The 19,030-nt window shown below is 39.5% G+C and overlaps 1 protein-coding gene across 1 annotated transcript in view; it reads left to right on the top strand.

Moving 5' to 3' along the window:
- Positions 1-18,719, top strand: part of LOC119744456 (tight junction-associated protein 1-like) — a 60,047-nt gene extending 41,328 nt beyond the window's left edge. Inside the window, exons 3-7 of the mRNA XM_038220388.1 lie at positions 864-1,033; positions 9,756-9,822; positions 12,091-12,198; positions 15,940-16,026; positions 16,966-18,719. Of these exons, the coding sequence (XP_038076316.1) occupies positions 864-1,033; positions 9,756-9,822; positions 12,091-12,198; positions 15,940-16,026; positions 16,966-18,447 (1,914 nt within the window). The 3' untranslated portion in view covers positions 18,448-18,719. The remainder of the gene's footprint in view (positions 1-863; positions 1,034-9,755; positions 9,823-12,090; positions 12,199-15,939; positions 16,027-16,965) is intronic.
- Positions 18,720-19,030: the final 311 nt, after the last annotated feature.

Below are 19,030 nucleotides of genomic sequence, written 5' to 3'. Positions count from 1 at the left end.
TCGAGTACTCGTCCTGGCGTGAGTAGAAGCAGGTACTCGCGAGTAGCAATTAAGGGTTTAGTTCTAGGGTTCATGGCTTAATACGTCCCCTGCAAACAGGGAATCACTCGCTCTACCTCTTTCTCTCTGGGATTCCATTCGTCCAAAAAAAGAGAAAAATTCAACTTAATGACCCAAAACATCGCACAGTAAGGATATCTCAGTGCTTAAGAATGTGGTGATTTGCAAGCTATTTGCTTGTAAGTTACTTCACGTCATACTGACGCATATATCATTTTTCTGCTTTGGGAATTTGGTTAACTACTCGTGAGTACCCGACTGCTCACAATTTTTTTGCGAGTACTTGAGTAGAAAAATCCACTACTCGCCCAGGCTTAATTCATATACTACATGTATAGAACTGTACACGATGGTAGATCTATGGGGAATGTTTATATAGTGGGTTTAATTGAACCCGTCTCTAGCACCGCAAAAATTGGAAAATAACAGGAAAAACAATACCAGATGCTTGTTAACCCCCCCCCCTCCCCTTTTTGACAGCTAAACTCCCATCTTGAGCCAAAACCTAGATCCGCCTCTGGTAGAGTTTGTGTGAACGAATCATAACTCTATGTTATGTTTTTACAATAAAGGCGAAACCATGATATTTTGTTCAAGTAAAATAACAAGTACATGAAGTACACAGTGTATAATATTAATAGTGTTCAACAAAGTTCTTGCAGGTTCAGGACTGCAGTCTCCTGAGGGCGCCCTCTCCTTATACCTGGTTGAATCCAGGGGTATCACCCTTCACATTGCCACAAGTTTGCTTTCCTTACATTCGCAAATATTTTAAATTTTCCTCCTTTTATTCTGTCTTTTAGGTGTGTGGGTGCAGCAAGGAGCAGTACCTCATGCTTCGGCAGCGTGTGGAAGAAAGCAAGCAACGCATTACGTTGATGGAGAGCGAGTTCCTACAGAGCACGCTGTACACCGAGAATGAGCTGGACGAATGCAGGGAGGAGCTCAGGCTGTCGCAGCAAAGATACAATGCGTAGGTTTCTGGTCTCTAGTTTTGATTTTTAAACCACATTTTCATACAGACATTTTACAGTCCTGCAGGTTAGGATAGACCTTGACGTGCATGAACACAAAATGGCCTGAAAATGGTCGGAGAACACATCTCGAAAGGCGACTCATCCCACTCAGATCCCTAAAGCTTCACCAGGTATGGGAGGTTTGGCATGCACACTGTGAAGGCCCCGTACATGATGGGCATGGGTCGATCATTCTACAGTGTGTCTCAGAACAAATGCAAACAAAATATAACAGAATGCCAGACGCCGAATGTTTAACCAACATAGGTAATATAGGTATGGTTTGAAAGATACACCTTTCCTCTTTAAAATGAGACATCAAACATCCAAATCTGATAATTGTTGACAGAGTTATTAGTTAATTTCCAAGAGAGGTCAAATTGACCATGGGACCAAGTTTTCAAGAAAAAAAAAACTGTGCTTAGCAAGTACTTTTTTCTTGCTATCAGTTTGTAAACATGTTTACCAGCTTAACAGACGTGTCCAATTCCTAAACATCGATTTTCAATGCCTAAACAGTACACTATCCGTCCTCATGCTAAAAAATGTTTAGCATGTAAACTGTTTTAAAACTGATAGCAAGATAGTGTTTAGAATCATGTTAACTCGCTAAACACATCTTTTGTCGGCCAGGCAGTTATCCACACAGAGGCACTTAGGCTTGCTTTATATAGTCCCAATGCCTAAAATTGAAAACTTGGTCCCATGGTAAATTTGACCTCTCTTGTAAATTTACTCATAACTCTGTCAAAAATTTATCAGTTTTGGATGTTTAATGTCTCATTTTAAAGTAGAAAGGCGTATCTTTCCAATCATACCTATATTGTCTATGTTGGCTACACATTGCACGTCTGGCATTCCGTTATATTTGTTTGCATTGTTTTTGGAGACGCACTGTATAGATTTCTGGATGCACACGCTAATGTGTGCTTCCTCTCAAAAAAATTTGAGTGAAGCAAATGTCTTATTTTCTCCACGTTTTGGGTCATTTTTAGCATGACCCAGAGGTAACAGGGACAGGAAAAAATTGTCACACTTGAGACCTTAAAGTTGTAGAATGACCCATATGTGAATCGGATCTTAGTAATTGCCGCTTGCTTCCCGGGTAGAACTCAGAGGATTCACAAAAAATGCCCAAAGAGTTTACTGTACTGATAAGGTAAGTGAATGGTGTTTGTTCGTACGTGACCTTCACATTCGCTAGCCATTCATGAACAAGTTACAACTTATACTTTTTCTATTAAGGCCAAAAAAAAAAAATTATTCTTCCGGTTACCCGACCGTCCCTATTTTTAGGCTGCGACCCAACAAATGTTATAGGCAAGTCAGAAAAATGAACATAACAATAAATGAATAAAACAAAAACAAAAACAAACTTTTGTCTTTTCTGTCTTCCCAAAACACCTCTCAACAACTCTTTTGCGTCAAAAATGCTGGTATTTATTTGTTTGCGGACAGTTTTGGCCAGTTTCCCGTCATGACTAGCGTTGTGCACGACCTGATTTGTCCATTATTGTTAGGAATTATCAACCGTAAATATTTTAAGTTTTAATCACTTTTTGTGATCATGTTTTTGCATAGCTTTCTTAGTGCATGGAAATAGTTCAGGCTGAAATTCGCATATAATTGAATACCCCATTCAATCAGCACAAAAAAAATTGGCAAAAAAAAAAAATATTCCGACCGACTGACCCTGTTTTTGAGAGGCATGTAACCAGAAGCAGAAATTTTTTTTTTGGCCTAAGGGATGATATTCGAGCTACATGTAGTGGGTTTATTTGCTTTGACTGTAAATTTGACAGCATGATTTCATTGATTTGGCTCTGATATTGTGAACATTTTTAATGCAAGCGTGTTCTACAGCTTCCTGTTTGTCGTAGATCAAAGCTAAGAAATGTGAGTTCGTTTTGGATGAAAAAGCACAGTTGTTTTTCAAAACGGGAAAAACAAAATTTAACATTATACTTTCTCAGGAATTTCAGAAGGGTATGACCATAATTCCTGCTGCAGGGGTACCAGGGAGGAAGGAGGGAGTATCGACAATTCCAAACGATTGATTCTTGCAATCTCATTAAGAACCCTTCATGTCCGGCCATTTCATAAAAAAAAACACCCCCTCCCCTCTACCTCCCGGGCCTCGGAGATACATTTGTTCAGGATTCCTCACGCCAGGCTGAGCACATTTCCCATTCCTGCGCTCCAATGTTCCTGCACCTGTCTCGGAGCCTCCCAGACATGTTCACCTCGCTCCGCCGCATCTATATTAGTTCGCCCCAGAGCTCATTTGACATGGAAAGGATGGTGTCTCCTTCTTTCCACGATCCCGCACACCCTACGCGAGAGGCGCAAAAGGACACCACCGGTTGCTCCAAGCGAAGAACAGAAGACCTGCGCGCCTATCCCCCAACATGATTTAGAGCTTTCCATGCATACACCGTGCCCTTTTTGTTAACACAGAAGTTAATGAGCATCTCTGTCGCGGATCATGAAGCATTCATGTTTGATGTGGAGGGGTTAGAATTGCCACTTCAAGAACGGAGGTGTAGAGTAACTTTGCCTCGCAGGAATTGGAAAAAACATCAATCTTATAGTGCATTGCCTTTCCTGGTGACATTTGCATTTCAGGGTGTACTGTCCACAATGCACATTCATGTAAGCATCTGCTTGCTCAGTTGTGCATACTCCCCATGGATGATGCTCACACCAACACGTCGTGCGCTTGTAGAAACTAAAATGAAATGTGCATAAAAGTACATAACTTTACTTGTGGAAATGCCTGTATTTTAGCAGACGATGACTCGTGTGATAAAGGATCATGCATCCCTCGGCTGTTAATTCAGAAATATCTCCCACATCGGAGAAGTCGTCGAATGTGTGTGCACTGTCATCTTTGGTTATAGTGAACGTTCTTGCCAAACATTGAAGTTTCATTTTCAGCATGAAATGTACATGTACTAGAACTTTGTGAGTGGTACATTTACATTTAATACATGAATGGCAGGATAAACCTGTCAATCTTTTAATGCTGTTTTGTGAAGACTTTTTTTGAAATATTTTTTTCAACAGTTATAAACTGCATACATGTACGTGCACCTTTTCTTGAGTTAGATGCCATACCAAATGGTAAACAGTGCAGGTTGCCTACAGTTGAAAAAACCAAAACACACACACGATTTTGGAGGAAATTGCCCCATTTCACCCTGGATACGTGTAAGAAGTATTGCATGATAATTGATTAATTGTTACCTACATGTACATGTAACTTACATGTACATGTATATGAAAAACAAAAAAGATCTCTGAAGGTTACATGTACTTAAGTACCTGTCATGTCTGTACATGTACATATACCGGTACATGTATGTGTGTATATATACATGTATGGGATAAACCTTAGAACAATTTTAACAGACTACATTTTGCATACATTTTTTGTTGTACATTTGTACGTGCTGCAGTAAGTGGTCACGTTCTGTTCTTTGTTCACAAATTAAAACCCTTCAAAGTTCAAATGCTATTCCCCTGGTGGAAATTAGATTTGATAAATTAGCTTTCGATGCTGCATTTCACAAATATCAGTGAGTTCTGTAAAAAAAAAAATCACCTCATACATGCACATACAGAGTACTCTTCATGAAAGCGTTTGCAAAGTAATGCTGAAATCATACTCTGAACTTAAAGGTATACATATAGTCCATCATTTGTAATTTGTGCATTTTGTTCGTTTGAAGCAACAAAAGTGCTAAATATCTGAAGAAGGGTGCTCAAAAACCAATCTGATTTTCGAGAAAAATAACATTCTAGGATCTCGATTTCAAATCAAAAGTTGCTGAATCATGTTTTGAATTGGGCCTGAATCCAGCGTCCGAGACACATTCTCACTAGCCGATTGCAGCTACGCTATGCCACGCACTGATCCGACGAATTATAGCAACTGCGTGTGCGTCGTGCCAATGCTTGTGCGCGCTTCGCCGAATAACAAAACGAACTTACTAATTTGAATTTCCTACGGTGCTTCTTAAGAAGCACCGTTGGAAATGCCTTCTTTTGTTGATTTCTTCAAAATGACAGCTTGCCAGAAAGAATAATTCACAGGGAGTTTAGTCCCCTTACTATCTTTCAACCAAGTATGTTTTTCAACTATAATTACGCCATTTACTTTTTGGATGGCTGCAAATGATGGACTCTGGCTTTAACATAAGGTGACACTTTGTACAAACATACAATGCCAAACAAGCATTTACAAATTCTCCAATAACTACCGGTACACGTAAATATAATACACAACGTAAATCTCTTTGCATCTTTTTTAGGTATAAGTGTATATTTCTTGCACACGGGGTGACCCCCCAAAATATGTAACCCTAAAACATTTGCCTTTAAAAAAAAGGGTTGGTGGATTTTTATGTTTTTGGTATCAGATTGAAGCTGAGAGCTTTTTCTTTCAAATACTGAAGAAAAAAAATCATGAAAATAGCACTTTGGGTTGCTGAGAAAATGCCAGGTATGTAAAAGTGGTCATTTTTCATCCTGTACATTTACACAAAACATTTCCACAGTAAGGGATTTTCACTGTACCTATTTGTGCATGTCCTAATCCTTACAAACAACATGGCACATTAATATGACAAGAGTACAAATGACTTTGATGGAAATACCTATTATTTTCAACCTGAACAGGTATCTCATCCTTTTTAGTCCTATTTTAAACCCTTTTAGCATCATAAACATGATAAATATGTAAAAATTCTAAAGAAATTGCACAAATGAAGGATAATTGCACAGAAGGCTTACAGAAAAATATTTCACTGTTTGAAGTACATGTACTTGTCAAGGATGAAAAATAACTACATTTACATAAGTGGCATTTTCTCAGCAACCCAAACTGCCATTTTCATGATTTTTTTCCAGTATGTGAAAGAAAAAGCTCTCAGCGTTAAACTGATACCCAAAACATAGAAATCCACCGATCCTTTGTTTTTTTTAAAAGGCAAATGTTTTAGGGTTGCATTTTTTTGTCACCCTGTACACGTACACCAAAATTTTAGTCCAAGCAGCAATTTGTAGATTATCCGCTTTGAATTTCTAGATTGATAGCCCTGTTTAATGAAGACTTTAACACTAATGGGACCACAAACAATGGCCAAATACGAATGGCCCACCTGCGTATTATGTCAACACATATTGAAAGTACAATATGGTTGCAAGGGTCAGGTGGTGTCATTACGAATGCGTTCACTGCCGTATAACTGACCAGTTGATAAGTAACTGACCAGTTCCGAGGTATTTTAAGTCCGAGGTATTTTTAATAAATGACATAAGTCGGCAAATGGTTTTTAATGACATGCACTTTATGACTATACTGATTGTTTTGACCATTTGTGGATGTATTTACATTGGACTTGTCCTTGCTGAATGCTTTCCCTAAATATTCGCATGTATGCGTATGCAAATATGTGCCTCGTCAGAAGTAAATATGCGATTCAAAAGCAGGAGAAAGAATGGGATTCAACCATCCTTTTGCCCATCTGCGAGTTATCAGCTTGTTGTTTGTTCATGTGCTCCTGAGGCTGCCTTGAAATAACACCGTTAAAAAAAGGGACAGATTGGAAAAGAAAGGAGAAGAAAGCGAGAGACAGCTGTTTGTTATTGAACATAGAGCCTCCGAGCCACTCCAGACAACATGTTTTTCTTTCAATTATTTGACAAGCTCAGCATTTACATGTAGTCGCCAAAACCGTGCGAGCAAAACGCACTTCAACATGAGCTTGTTTACAGGGAAGGGAGAACACCTCATTAGAAGGAAATACTGAGATTGTCAGGCGGCGAAATCCAAGCTTGCGTCAATATTTGATTTATTGTAATGTGGCGTGCAAAACTAGAAAATTAAGAGCGGGTGAGGAAACTACTTGATTCTGGTCATTTAATAATGCGAGAGGGAGATAGACTTCATAACGTGTTTGTTTAATCATTAACGGCAGCCGCAGCGAGCGCTTTGCCGTTTTGTCAAAATGTCAAACTGATACCATGAATTAGGCATGAAGTGTGAAAAAAATAAAGAAAGTGCTTGAAAATTATTATGTGTAGGTGTGTTTTTAAAAAATATTTTTCTTGGTTTCCGATGTTGATGAGTTAAGCCACAGATTTGGTTTGTGTTACTGTCTAACACTGGCATTTTCATTTCATGAGAAGATTAACCCTCCCACGCAAACATACATTCTGTGCCAAGTACAATGTAGTCCATTCAGTCAAAATCAAACAAGTGACTGTTTTCAACATTTAAGAATGTTCAGCCTACATGTACATAAAGCAAGATTGACTGACTGGGACTGTTTAAGTAACTTGATACAGCTATGCTTTGACTCTGGGCGAGTGATCAAACAGCTGTGACCACATCTTGCCTGCTTTGTCTGTTCATGGTCTGTTGACTGAGTTCGACTAGTCACAGTGCGCTTGACATATAATCTGACTAACCTTTGTTACAAGTATTGCAGGGGAAGTGGAAGTGAATTTTGACTGTCTGTGACTGTTTAAATCTCAGGAGGGTTAAGATACACATGTATGCATTAAGTGAAACGCTTGCTCCGGTCACTGACTTCTTTTGATATTTCATTGCATGTAATTATATAAATAAACATGTGTGCATGTATTACAATTGGCCATAATTTTGTTTCCAGTTGTCAACAATAAAAGTGCATGCATCCACTTCCGGACCCAATTTCTCGGAGGTAAAACGAAAAGCACATTGCTCTATTAGTTAATGCAGATAGCAAAAAAATATTTAAAAAATAGGAATACCTTTTAAAAGTCAACATCAATTGTTTTTTTTTTTAGCTGGAAAGGTGTTTTGCTGAGTAGATTGTTTCTATGCAAAGCAGATTGAAATCCCAGTATTTTGCAAAAATATACACACACAAAAAACCCTGCCGTTCAATTTAAAATTCTGCTTAACCTGCTTTGTGCATCGATGTATTCATTTCTCAACAAGAACTCAATTTCGTGGATACTAACAATGGTTCTTGTTTTGTTTGTGCAGTACGGCACATGAAGAACTGGACGGATGGATTTTTACATAAAATAACCCCCCCCCCCCTAAAAAACCCACAAACCATTAACAACAAAAACAATTAGAATTTCAGGCATGCAACTTTTCCTTGGATCCGCTGAATTCCTCGTTTTTTTTTACTTCTCATGAATGCCATTACAAATTGAAAAATACTGTACAAAGTCTTACATGGTATGGAGTTTCCTCGTTTTTTCTAAATTCCCAATTGCATGCCTGGAATTTAAATTGTGGCCTCTTCTTGTTGAAATCTTGTAGGCACATTCTCTTGGAAGTCTCTGGAATCAAAAGAAACCTCAACAGAATTTGTTACCAACTAAAAGTCAAGTATTTTTTTAAACAGTAGTCACATGTATAATGCACTGTGTTCAAGTGCTTCGAGTGGAGCACAGCATGCATTTATCGACAGAACTTGGAGAAAAAACATGGATGCTCACAAAACGTGCTTTGGAAACTGATGAGAATGATGCATCATTGAAATTGGATTCAAGTCGCACTCTGTTAAAGCATATACATGCATGTTAGGAATCCAACAGGACATCATGGTGACATGTGCATTGACCGGATATGCTTGTAGTGTGCGATGTACGTAATTGAATTTGTTCTGGAAACCAGTTCTGTGCGGAGGTATCTTTTGCGTCGTAAGTGATCCTACACGGCACGAATTCGTGAACGTCGTCGGAAAATCTGAATTGCATTGTGCCCACCATCAATTGTGGGAATCTTTTAGCCTGAATACATGCACTGTGATAATTGAGTTCTAGGTTACGCACATTACACACATTAAATGCTCTGCATGCGTTACACTGTACAACAATTGCTGGTGCTGTAGTTTTCAGAAATAGATGGATTTGGGAGTTAGAATTTTATAGGAAATATTGTTACACTGACCTGTTTAAAGTTTTGTGTTCTTAGATGCTAAAAAAAAACCAAGAAAAAAAATGTTTTTCTTGATGTCTGTTCCCTGACTCTACTTTAGACGAAACAGAGCAATTTATAGACGTCAGGAAATTTTCAGGTCAGGGAACCAGACTATCTGGCTTGCACCCGTTCACAAAACCGATTGCAAACAAAATCTGGGCTAAGTAAATTTGGTGATTAGGGACAATATTTGAAAAAAGTCAGTTTTGTCTGCAACGATGGTTGATTGACCATCGTTGGAAATTGATACAAAAATTATGCTTTTCTTGAAAATGACAGCACACCAGGTGCCATGATTTCACAGGATGCTTGAGACTATTATTTACAGTCAAATAAGGTATTTCATATTAGTTTGGTAGTTTTTTTATGTTTGCAAATGTTGTATACTAACTTTAACACATTGGGTATGTCATGATTTAAGTTACCTGTTTGGCCTCTGATAGGTATCATTTGGGGTTGATTATGCATAGTGGTCAGAGTTGACCATCCTGCAGTGTGGTTGTAATTGCCCCATCTGTGGTCCACAAACTTCTCATTTGCAATATGACCGTAACGGATGGAGCTCTGTGTAAAATCCCTAAAATTAATCTAAGCAATCCACAAATGATAATTCATGAAATCTTTGAATTCATCAACATTCACAAATGTTCAGAAAATAAGTTATGTTTTTATCTTCTCTGTTCTAATCATTGCAGATTGGAAAAAAGTCATCAGGAACTTCACGAGATAAACAGTGATCTGGAGGAGAGGATTCTCGATATTGTAAGTGATTTTGTTGGAAATAAATGAATGGGAATAATAAAGCAATTCAGATTAACTCATTTCAACTGATATTTTCACACTGATGCTAATTGTGTTTCCTTGTATCATTTTGCCATTAAAAGATGCCAAGGATTCAGTGAGAAGGAAAACAGTGAAAATTATAATGGCAAAATCCCAAAATGCATGTGCATGTACTAGGGTTGTGCATGAACAGCTACCTTATACCAGTTTATTGAAAATTATCATAGGTGGGTATCCAGATACCTGCCAGTTTGGCAAGACAGACTGACTGGGTTTAAACTTTACAGCTTCCGACTAGTACCCTTGAACAAAGATATTGCCAACATAAGTATGGAATAGCTCAGTTGGTTGAGCTCCGGAATGGCAATCTAGAGGTCGCAGGTTCAAACCACGCTCCAGTCAATTTCTGTGTTCAGCTTTATGCAGGCATGCAACTTTTTCTCGGATCCGCTGATTTCCTCGTTTTTTAACTTCTCGTGAATGCCATTACATATTAAAAAACACTGTACAAAGTCTTGTGTTGTTTGGAATTTCCTCGTTTTTTCTAAATTCACAGTTTCATGCCTGTTTATGGGCTCTGTGCGCCAACAAAAGAGGGCGCGTTTTTACCAATTGTGAGAGCCCCTTGGATGGGACACCGCGTGTGCGTACTGTACTGGTTCGCGTGCGAAGTACGCACAACTTATTTATCCTGAATATGCACAAAGCTAAGCCATAGCGTCTTCGCGCGTGAGTGTCAGGTGTCGTAGGCGCGCGATAACGTTCAAATTTAACTTGCAATGGTCTCCCAGACTAATCCCCGCCCCCAATAACTTTGGATACATTCAAAGTCCGCAGTGGATGGACTGGGAACCAGTCTAGCTTTCCCCCAACTCTCCTTTTCTGGCCGTTGAAGGGGTACTTCAACAAATTGATTTGGGATTGTTTTATTAAAGACATTTTGGTAATACCGGTAGAATCTGGACCTGATATCCATAGAGTACCTGATTCCAGTACTCAGGCCTGATGTAATTAATCAAGAAGATCACAGAAAACATTGTTTCCTGCTTTAAAAAAAACCACTTCATGGAAATGGACAAATTCTTCTGTTTATTTGTGGGTGCTGTAGTGTTCTTATATTCTGAAATATTTATCCAAATCAGACTGCAAATATACGTTCATGCATTGTGTGAGCTACTCTCCATTGTCGTTGAAGTGGCTAGCTGTGGCCTCGGATTTTCCTTAAGAGCCTCTTGCTGATGAAAAACGATAATCATCCTGGTCGCCTCATCCTGGCCTCCTCATCCGTAAATGTGAAAACCGTCCTTGGTGATTTCCTAGGATTTCAGATAAAACACATGAGTTCCAACAGCCAACTGATTTTTGTGTGTGGAACAGGCAGAATTTCCCAGTGGTTCGGAAACAAAGATGGCAACCTGAGTTTGGCTTGCGTTGTCAATCTTTATCCTGTCATAAACTACCTTTACAAATCTTTGAATTGTGTATGAAAATATCCAGTTGTAGAAGTAAAGTACAGACCTAGAAAACAAAATCTGCTTGAAAATGCTTACTGTCTGGACTGGCTTATAATATACAAAGTGTAAAAGTATGGCCTGACATTTTTATCTTAGCATAATCTGTTGTAAACCATACATGTAAGTACTTAAATTACATTGTGTTACATTTTATATTGTTCCTTGATGAATCTATCAGACCATAGAGTGTTGGGGTAGATTTGGGCGGTTTAAGGAGCGACAAGCTGTGTGGTTTTGGGCGGTGTGGGGACTAATAAGTTAAAGGCAAAAGTGAAGTGCATTGCAATGGATGTAAAATTCAACATCAAATCTTTCCATTCTTTAAAAACTGCCTGTTTTTGTTTGTTGATGTCCAAATTTTGGGAAAGTTTATTCTTTTAATTGAGTAAGGTATAAGCAGGAGTGAGATTTGTTGGTATTTTGGGGATTTCAGGATTCCTAATTTCAGGATTTTTCCTGAATTCAAGATTTTTTGGTATTCCCCCCCCCCCCCCCCCCCCCCCCTGTTTGCAAGTTTTTAAATCTCTTTTGAAACCTGGAATGCCTGAGGATTTCCAAAAAGGTGTTGTTACCTGTAACAGTTTGCTCTGGGGCCCCCGTCGGCCCTGAAACCCTCTGCCCATTTTTGTGGATTTTTCGTTTTTGCCCCAATTTTACCCCTGAATCACTTCAGCTGGACCAAGACTTTTCAAGTGGTGTGTTTTTTTTATGTTGTGCTTTGTTTGATTTACAGGCTGCTGCCTATGAGAAGGAGAAGCAGGCTCTCAACCGAGAGGTCCTGACACTCAGCCAGAGGCTCCTGGACACCAAGTTTGAAATCAACAAACAGGAGGAAAGAAATGTAAGAAAAAGAGTCGGACCAAATTCAGTTTGAAGTTGATTTCCCCGTGCTTTAGATACTTTTCTAAATTACTATTTTTTCTAGCTGTACAAAATGCTGTCCTGAATATACTGAATAGTCGACTATTCGATCATAAACCGAATATTCCAAAAGCTTTTTGCCGGTTTGAAAATTTGAAAAGAAAAACAAGAATCAAAAACAAAAATACGCGCACACATGACTGTGATGTTATTTTATTGTCAAGTTGAAGCGCTTTATTATAAGGTAGGCCCTACCACTTTTTTTTCGACGGCGGTTCATTGTTCACATCCTTGTAGCAGGTGAAAGCCCTTTAGACCAAAAAAAAATGTCTCCGGTTTCTGGTATGCGCGCGCGTCGCCGTAGCCATGCGCGTTGGCAAAATGAAAAAGTTTTTTTTTCAATGAAAGATGATGTCTCAAAACTGCCAAACTCACTGGTTTGACTGGAATCCGCTGCTGCTGCACAATTTTAACATGTTTTTAGATTGGGTTATGATCGAGAATAAGCTTTATGTGGCCTCTCTGGTCTCCCATAATATTTGCACTAAGTTTAGTCGGGCACCATTTGCAGTCATCAGCCGACATTTGAAGCAAACAAAACAGGTAAAAAAAAAAAAAAAAGCCGCATCGCCGCACCACTTTTTGGGCAAGCTCCATACCAGAAACCGGAGACTTTTTTTTTTTGGCCTTACAGTTACAAAATACTTCCTGCAAAACACTCCAGTGCCCCATATCGATCGCCGAACACAAATTGCAACTGGCACACTCTTTGTGCAACTTTTGACCGGCACAGAAGTCAGTTTCGAATATCCAAATATTCGGTCCAACACAGTTTCTAGTGATCAAAATTCTTAAAAACAGACAGCCCTAAGGCCAAAAAAATAGTCTCCGGTTTCTGGTATGGATCTTGCCCGAAAAGTGGTGCAGCGACGCGGCTTTTTTTTTTTTTCCCTTTTTTTTTTTCTTCAAATGTCGGCTGATGACTGCAAATGGTGCCCAACTAAATCTAGTGCAAAATATATGGGAATCCAGAGAGGCCACATAAAGCTTCTTCTTGATCGTAACCCCATCTAAAAACACGTTAAAATTGTGCAGCAGCAGGATTCCAGTCAAACCAGTGAGTTTGGCAGTTTTTTGACATCATCTTACATTGAAAAAAAAAAATTTTTCATTTTGCCGACGCGCATGGCTACGGCGACACGCGCGCATACCAGAAACCGGAGACGTTTTTTTTTGGCCTAGCGAAAATTTTTCTCTTTTGAATTAGACATCGACCGAAAAAAAGGGCCCATTCTAGTTATTGAATTATTTACTTGACAAATTTGAATGATTGAATGCCAAACAATAATTCTTTTCTCGTGAGATACATGTATGTGGTTTCCCGCCCCAAATTCAGTATCGATAATATACGGAACCAGGAGCCAGTCTGCTTAAAAAACATACCTGTTTGTGCTCAATACAAAAAAATATTTTCAGACGGTAACAAACATCCACAAAAAAAATTAGATTGTTTGGTGCAAGTTGAAATTTGTTTAATCAAAAAAAAAATTGAATGTCTTAAAGAGCAGGGGAACACACATTTAATCTAATCCAAACCAATTCACTTCAGTCCAAATTTCAATCCTATTCTCTGTTACTTATCCAAATCCCCATCCCAATAAGAATTTCAATCTAAGTCTTAATCGTATTCTCTTGTCTTCAAAATAATCTAGATCTTTATCCAAAATCGAAACAAAGTTCACTTCTTAAATTAATTTTTTAAAAACCCAAATCGAAATCCTAATACCCTAATACAGATACAGGGAGTGAGATATCCAATGCAATGAACGAAAAGCTCTGACCATTTTAGCATGTTTACAAACACGTAAATGCAAGATTCAATGTTCAGTTTGATTGGGTAAATTCTCAAAACAACTTCCACAATATTATTTTAAACAAAGTTCACAGCGAAATGGATGTCAAGATGGTCCAGGTGAACATGTTCTTGAAGAAGAGTGTGATGTTGCACACTGGTCAATATGTTGTCTGAAGTATACACCGAGCTGATGCAATTCTCCAGTCCCTACATCCTCCGCTGACATTTTCCTACTATCGATCTCCAACTGTTCTCCAGGCCCTGGGCAAATTTTGAAATATCAGCATGTTTTTACAAAAACAGACACGTTACAAAATCGTGTGCAGTTTGACAGGCCAATGTACTGTGTTGCATTTCCATGTTTCCTCAACTTAAATTTGACAGTGTTAGCAAGTTTCAGCCAAAAAAGAAGAAAAGATTTTCACTCAAGATCCTAAATTCTTTGTAAATATTTTTTGGCGACCCAGTGTGCTTTGTGCTGGGGCAGATTTACTCGTTATATTCATGGGTACGACAGATTTTGTGCATTGTCTAGGCCTAATAGTATGACTGCTCTTTCGTATTCCGAATGCAGTTTCATTATTCACATAGCTGATTAATTTTTTTCAAACTCTAATTTCCAACGTGTAAAGTTTCAGTGACCATTCCCTAACTGTCATATTTTTCAGGACATAGGCCATGAGGTTTTTTTCACCAAGTATATTCCGGTTCTTTTGGAAAAAAATTCCTACATGGAATTTCTGAGTTTTCGATTGGCTTGAGGATTATTTCAGAACAAGATTTTGGCCCTCTGTAAGGAAGCCTTCATTTTCACGAAGTGGTTTTTGATCAATTGAACTGAAAAAAATATAACCTAATATTCAGTCCCAGAATTGAATACCTGGTCAACTAGTGTGGGCAGTCTATAGTTTGTATGAAATAAAAATTGGTCTCAGACACTGCTTCAACAAAAATTATAACCTTCGAAGTCGGTTCTGACATGCTATAAACAAAAACAAATCTTTTCAAGCAAATGTATTCAGTGTACGCATGGTAAAAGTAATGGGCACACTTGAAGTTGTTGAGAAATTTGGCAGTTTTGAAGGGCTTAACACAGTTTTAAAGACTAGGTGAAGACTTCTTTGCAGATGATACTTGATGAATTCAGTCTCATGTTATAAAAGCAAAAACAAAATCTCTTTTCTATGTGTACATGTAGCTGTCATGTATTAAAATTAAAAAAATCATCTTGCATCCATGGTTTTCTCATCCCTAAAGTCCTCCCGAGAAGGAGTTAATTTACCATGATACATCTTTGATAGACTCTTAACCTGATGCATGCTGTCGCCATGGAAACACAGCGTTCTCCCGTGGGCATTCCTCAGTATTTGCAGTTGGTCCCTACTCTATCTTCAGATAGTGCCGCTTCTCTATTCCCCCCCCCCCCCCTAACGTGGTGGTTTGTGCATGTCTGCCTAAATGGGCCAGGTAGAAGACAAATTGATTGCGGTGGGTTTCTCCACATAATGCCGAGAACTGCAGACTGCTCCAGATGTTTCCCTTCCCATTCGGAGCCAAGTTCATTTGGCTACTATTGATGTGGCCAAACAAAATGAAGTTACCGTTCACGGTACCCATCCTTTTTGATTCTGCTTCTACGATAGCAAAAGAAATACATCAGTGGTGATGATGAAAATCGCGAAGGAAAAAAGAGTAATGTTTCAGGGACATGTTCATATAGAAAAAAAGCACTACTTAATATTTGGAGCCACTGATGGCTAAACTGCCCAATTTGTTTTTAAAAACATATAAGATGAATGTGTTGTCTTTCTAATACATCGTTTCCTTTTTAAAAATTATTTTTTTTTACAAATTTTGTTTACCCAGGCACGCTATAAGAAAGACTGCCAGCTGGCTGTTGAACTACTTCAATGTACGCCCTCTGGAGCCTATATGCAACACAAAGTCAGCCAGGTAAGCATGCGTGCCTGCTAGTTCTTGTAGGTGCATTTTGATGAGACTGGCAACTCTAAGTTAGCAGAGATGCCAACCATTACTCTTTTGGAGTAATTATTAGGATTTTGAAGCATGTTACTACTCTTGAAACTTCCAGCTGTCCTGTACACCAATATTGTGGTTACTGTGAAAAGTACTGTGGTTACTCTTAAACTTGACTGTTGTCCTATGTATTTACATTAGCATTACTCTTTGCAGGAAGAATCATTACTATTTTGTAGTCTGTAAAGTTGGCATCTCTGAGCTAGTCGGTGTGTGGCACTGAATTTACAGCTGTCACTTAAGACAGTCACTAGACTATAAAGTATAGAACAACTTTGCCATTATCCTACAGAAACATTTTCCCTTACATCTTTACGTACATAGAATGTTTATGAAGATTTTGACAGTTATCTACATTGCACCCTTACCAGAAAATGAGGTTTGTCAAAATGACTGTTACATTATTACCTCTGTGAACGCACTGTAGTTAGTCCTGTATCTCTTGGAAGCAATATCATACAAGACCAACCATAAAAAGTTACTACGGTACCTATCTGAGGTATTCAGGTTTTGTAGGTTCAGCTGTACAACTTGAGGTTAACTGTCTTGCCCAGGGACACAAGTTCATAAATACTCTGGTTGGTTTCAATTACCATTTGAGGATTTGTTGTAATACTAGAAGACTAAGTTGGCCCTGGACTGTTTACTACAAATAATTTTTTACTTGGCTGAATCATTGGCTAATATAGGCACATTGGAGGTTAATTCTAAGCACTAACTTTAGATGATGTACATGAGGGTGTGCTGATCAGATTTATATCTTTGTCAATTTCAAATTGTTGAGGGCTTGATCACATTTATGTCACAAGTCATGAGTACTTTTTAAAGAAAACTGTTACAACTGTTGCCTTTCAGCTTCCTCACGATCTGCAGTACTATGTGCACCAACTTATGGGCGAGATGAATACTGGCAGTCAGCATTCTGGCATCTCATCGCAGCGTCACAAGCCGAGTGACAACAGCCAGCCGCTGCTTGGCTCTGACAAGTCCAGGAATGGATACCTGGCATCTCGGGTCTACGACTCCGTCCCTGCCAACATCATCGCCAGGGCGATGCAGCTTAGGGACGAGGAAGACCGCAAGGAGATGGAGAAGCTGGTACCCACATTGCGCAGCAGCCGCAGTAAGCAAGAAGTTGCTGTGGTACTACACGATAAAGGGACGCAGACCACCGCAGTGGAGACATTGAACCAGCCGGAGCAGCTATGCGCCAGATGTGGGGCTGAGGTGACCCTAATACCCATTATTGAGCCAGAACCACCCAAACCACCCAAACCATCAGAGTCTGAACCCAAGTTCCTGAACCTATTGGATCTATCCGAACCTGCCCCAGCTAAGCCTGCCCCTAAGAAGACAAATGAGCATCTTTTGCTTGATCTGTTGGACACCGATGCACCCAGTGAAAATGCCGCTGAGCTCAATTTGAAGCGTTCCCTGGAGAATCTCTCACTGGCTGACTTGCTCCTTGATATTCCAGACTCTGAGCCGGGCATCAAGCCTTTGGGAATGACTCCCATCGAACGAGAAGAGACTCCGTCTACAGCCGATGTCCTATCTCTGATCTCCCCTCTAGATTCAGGTTCTCCTATGCAGGATGACATGTCCGATAGCAGCAGTGCTAGTAAGGAGAGTAACACAGGCACCCAAAGCAGCGTAGGATCTTCCCTGACTGAGGCAGATGCAGCCCTTGCTGCTCCTAAACCGCCAACCTCCAAGCCCACAGGTCCAGCTCGACGCCTCCAACCCGGCCCTACAACTATCCCCCAGCTCCAGCAGAATCAGAAGAACAACAGTGGCGGCGGTCACAGCATGCTGACAGAGAGCTCCCCACTCTCCTCACCTGTGGAGCCTGAATTCAAGAAGGTTGGCAAGGCGGCTGTCATCAAATCGCAGCAGAGGAGCCAAAGGTCAGCTGTCGTTAATGGCACAGCAAGAACGCCAAGCGATGACAGTAAAAATCTTCCAGCCTTGATCAAGGATCTCTCTGCTGCCACCAACCAAAAGGGCTCAGCTTTCCACAATCAGAATCAGTCCCTGCTTCCTGAAAACCCAAGCGTGGATGAGAAAACGGAGAGGGTATCCATGTACATCAATGACACCAACGCCGAGAACTTGAAGAAGGCTCAGCCAAAACCAAGACTTGTTGGGGGTGCTACAAAGCCCACGGGTCAAGTCATTGGTTCGCAGCACAACCGACCCTCCAACCCACGACCAAGCCCAAACCCTAGCTCTAATCTTAATTCCAATCCTAGTCCAGACGACAATGCCAATTCCAACCCCACCAAAGCTAACCCTAACTCGACTAAAAACCCCCACTTCTTGCAAACCAGTGTCTGATACTAATGGTCTTTTCAATCATTTCTACTTCCAGATGAGCTTTCAAATGTTTTTTTAAAGTAAACTTGGCCAAATGTTCCTAAAATTGTTGTAACACATTCTGTGTCACTGGTGTTTGAGAACAATTTGTACTTCAAACTGATGAAATAAAAAAATTCACCGAATAGTCATTTGTGTCTAGTCATGTAGAATCTCAATTTAGATCAGTGTAATGTGCTTTGTAGGTAAACCGTGATTGTCCAATGCATTGATTGAGACCGTTCAACCTGAAACATCAGCTGATCATCATGGGAACTTCTAAAAGAGTCAGCCACTAAATTCCAAAGCAACAAGTGTGGATTGGGAGAGTTATTATCCTATTTTGCAAGCCTTCTTTGATTCCAAAATGGCGTCATGAAGTGGTTCACAATTTGAGAACTTTTGAGCTTTTGAGAAATTTGCAGGACCTCCTGAAAGATTTAAAATCTCAACAAGGGGTAAAAAGGTTGTGTCATTTTAATAGCACATTGTTTATAATGCAAAAATCTGCTGATCCTGTTTCAAACTTTTTAATCAGTTTTTAACAAGCAGTTTACCTGCTTAA

Source organism: Patiria miniata, unplaced genomic scaffold, assembly GCF_015706575.1.
Source record: "Patiria miniata isolate m_02_andy unplaced genomic scaffold, ASM1570657v1 HiC_scaffold_7, whole genome shotgun sequence".
NCBI lineage: Eukaryota > Metazoa > Echinodermata > Asteroidea > Valvatida > Asterinidae > Patiria > Patiria miniata.
This window is presented reverse-complemented; position numbering and strand designations above follow the sequence as displayed.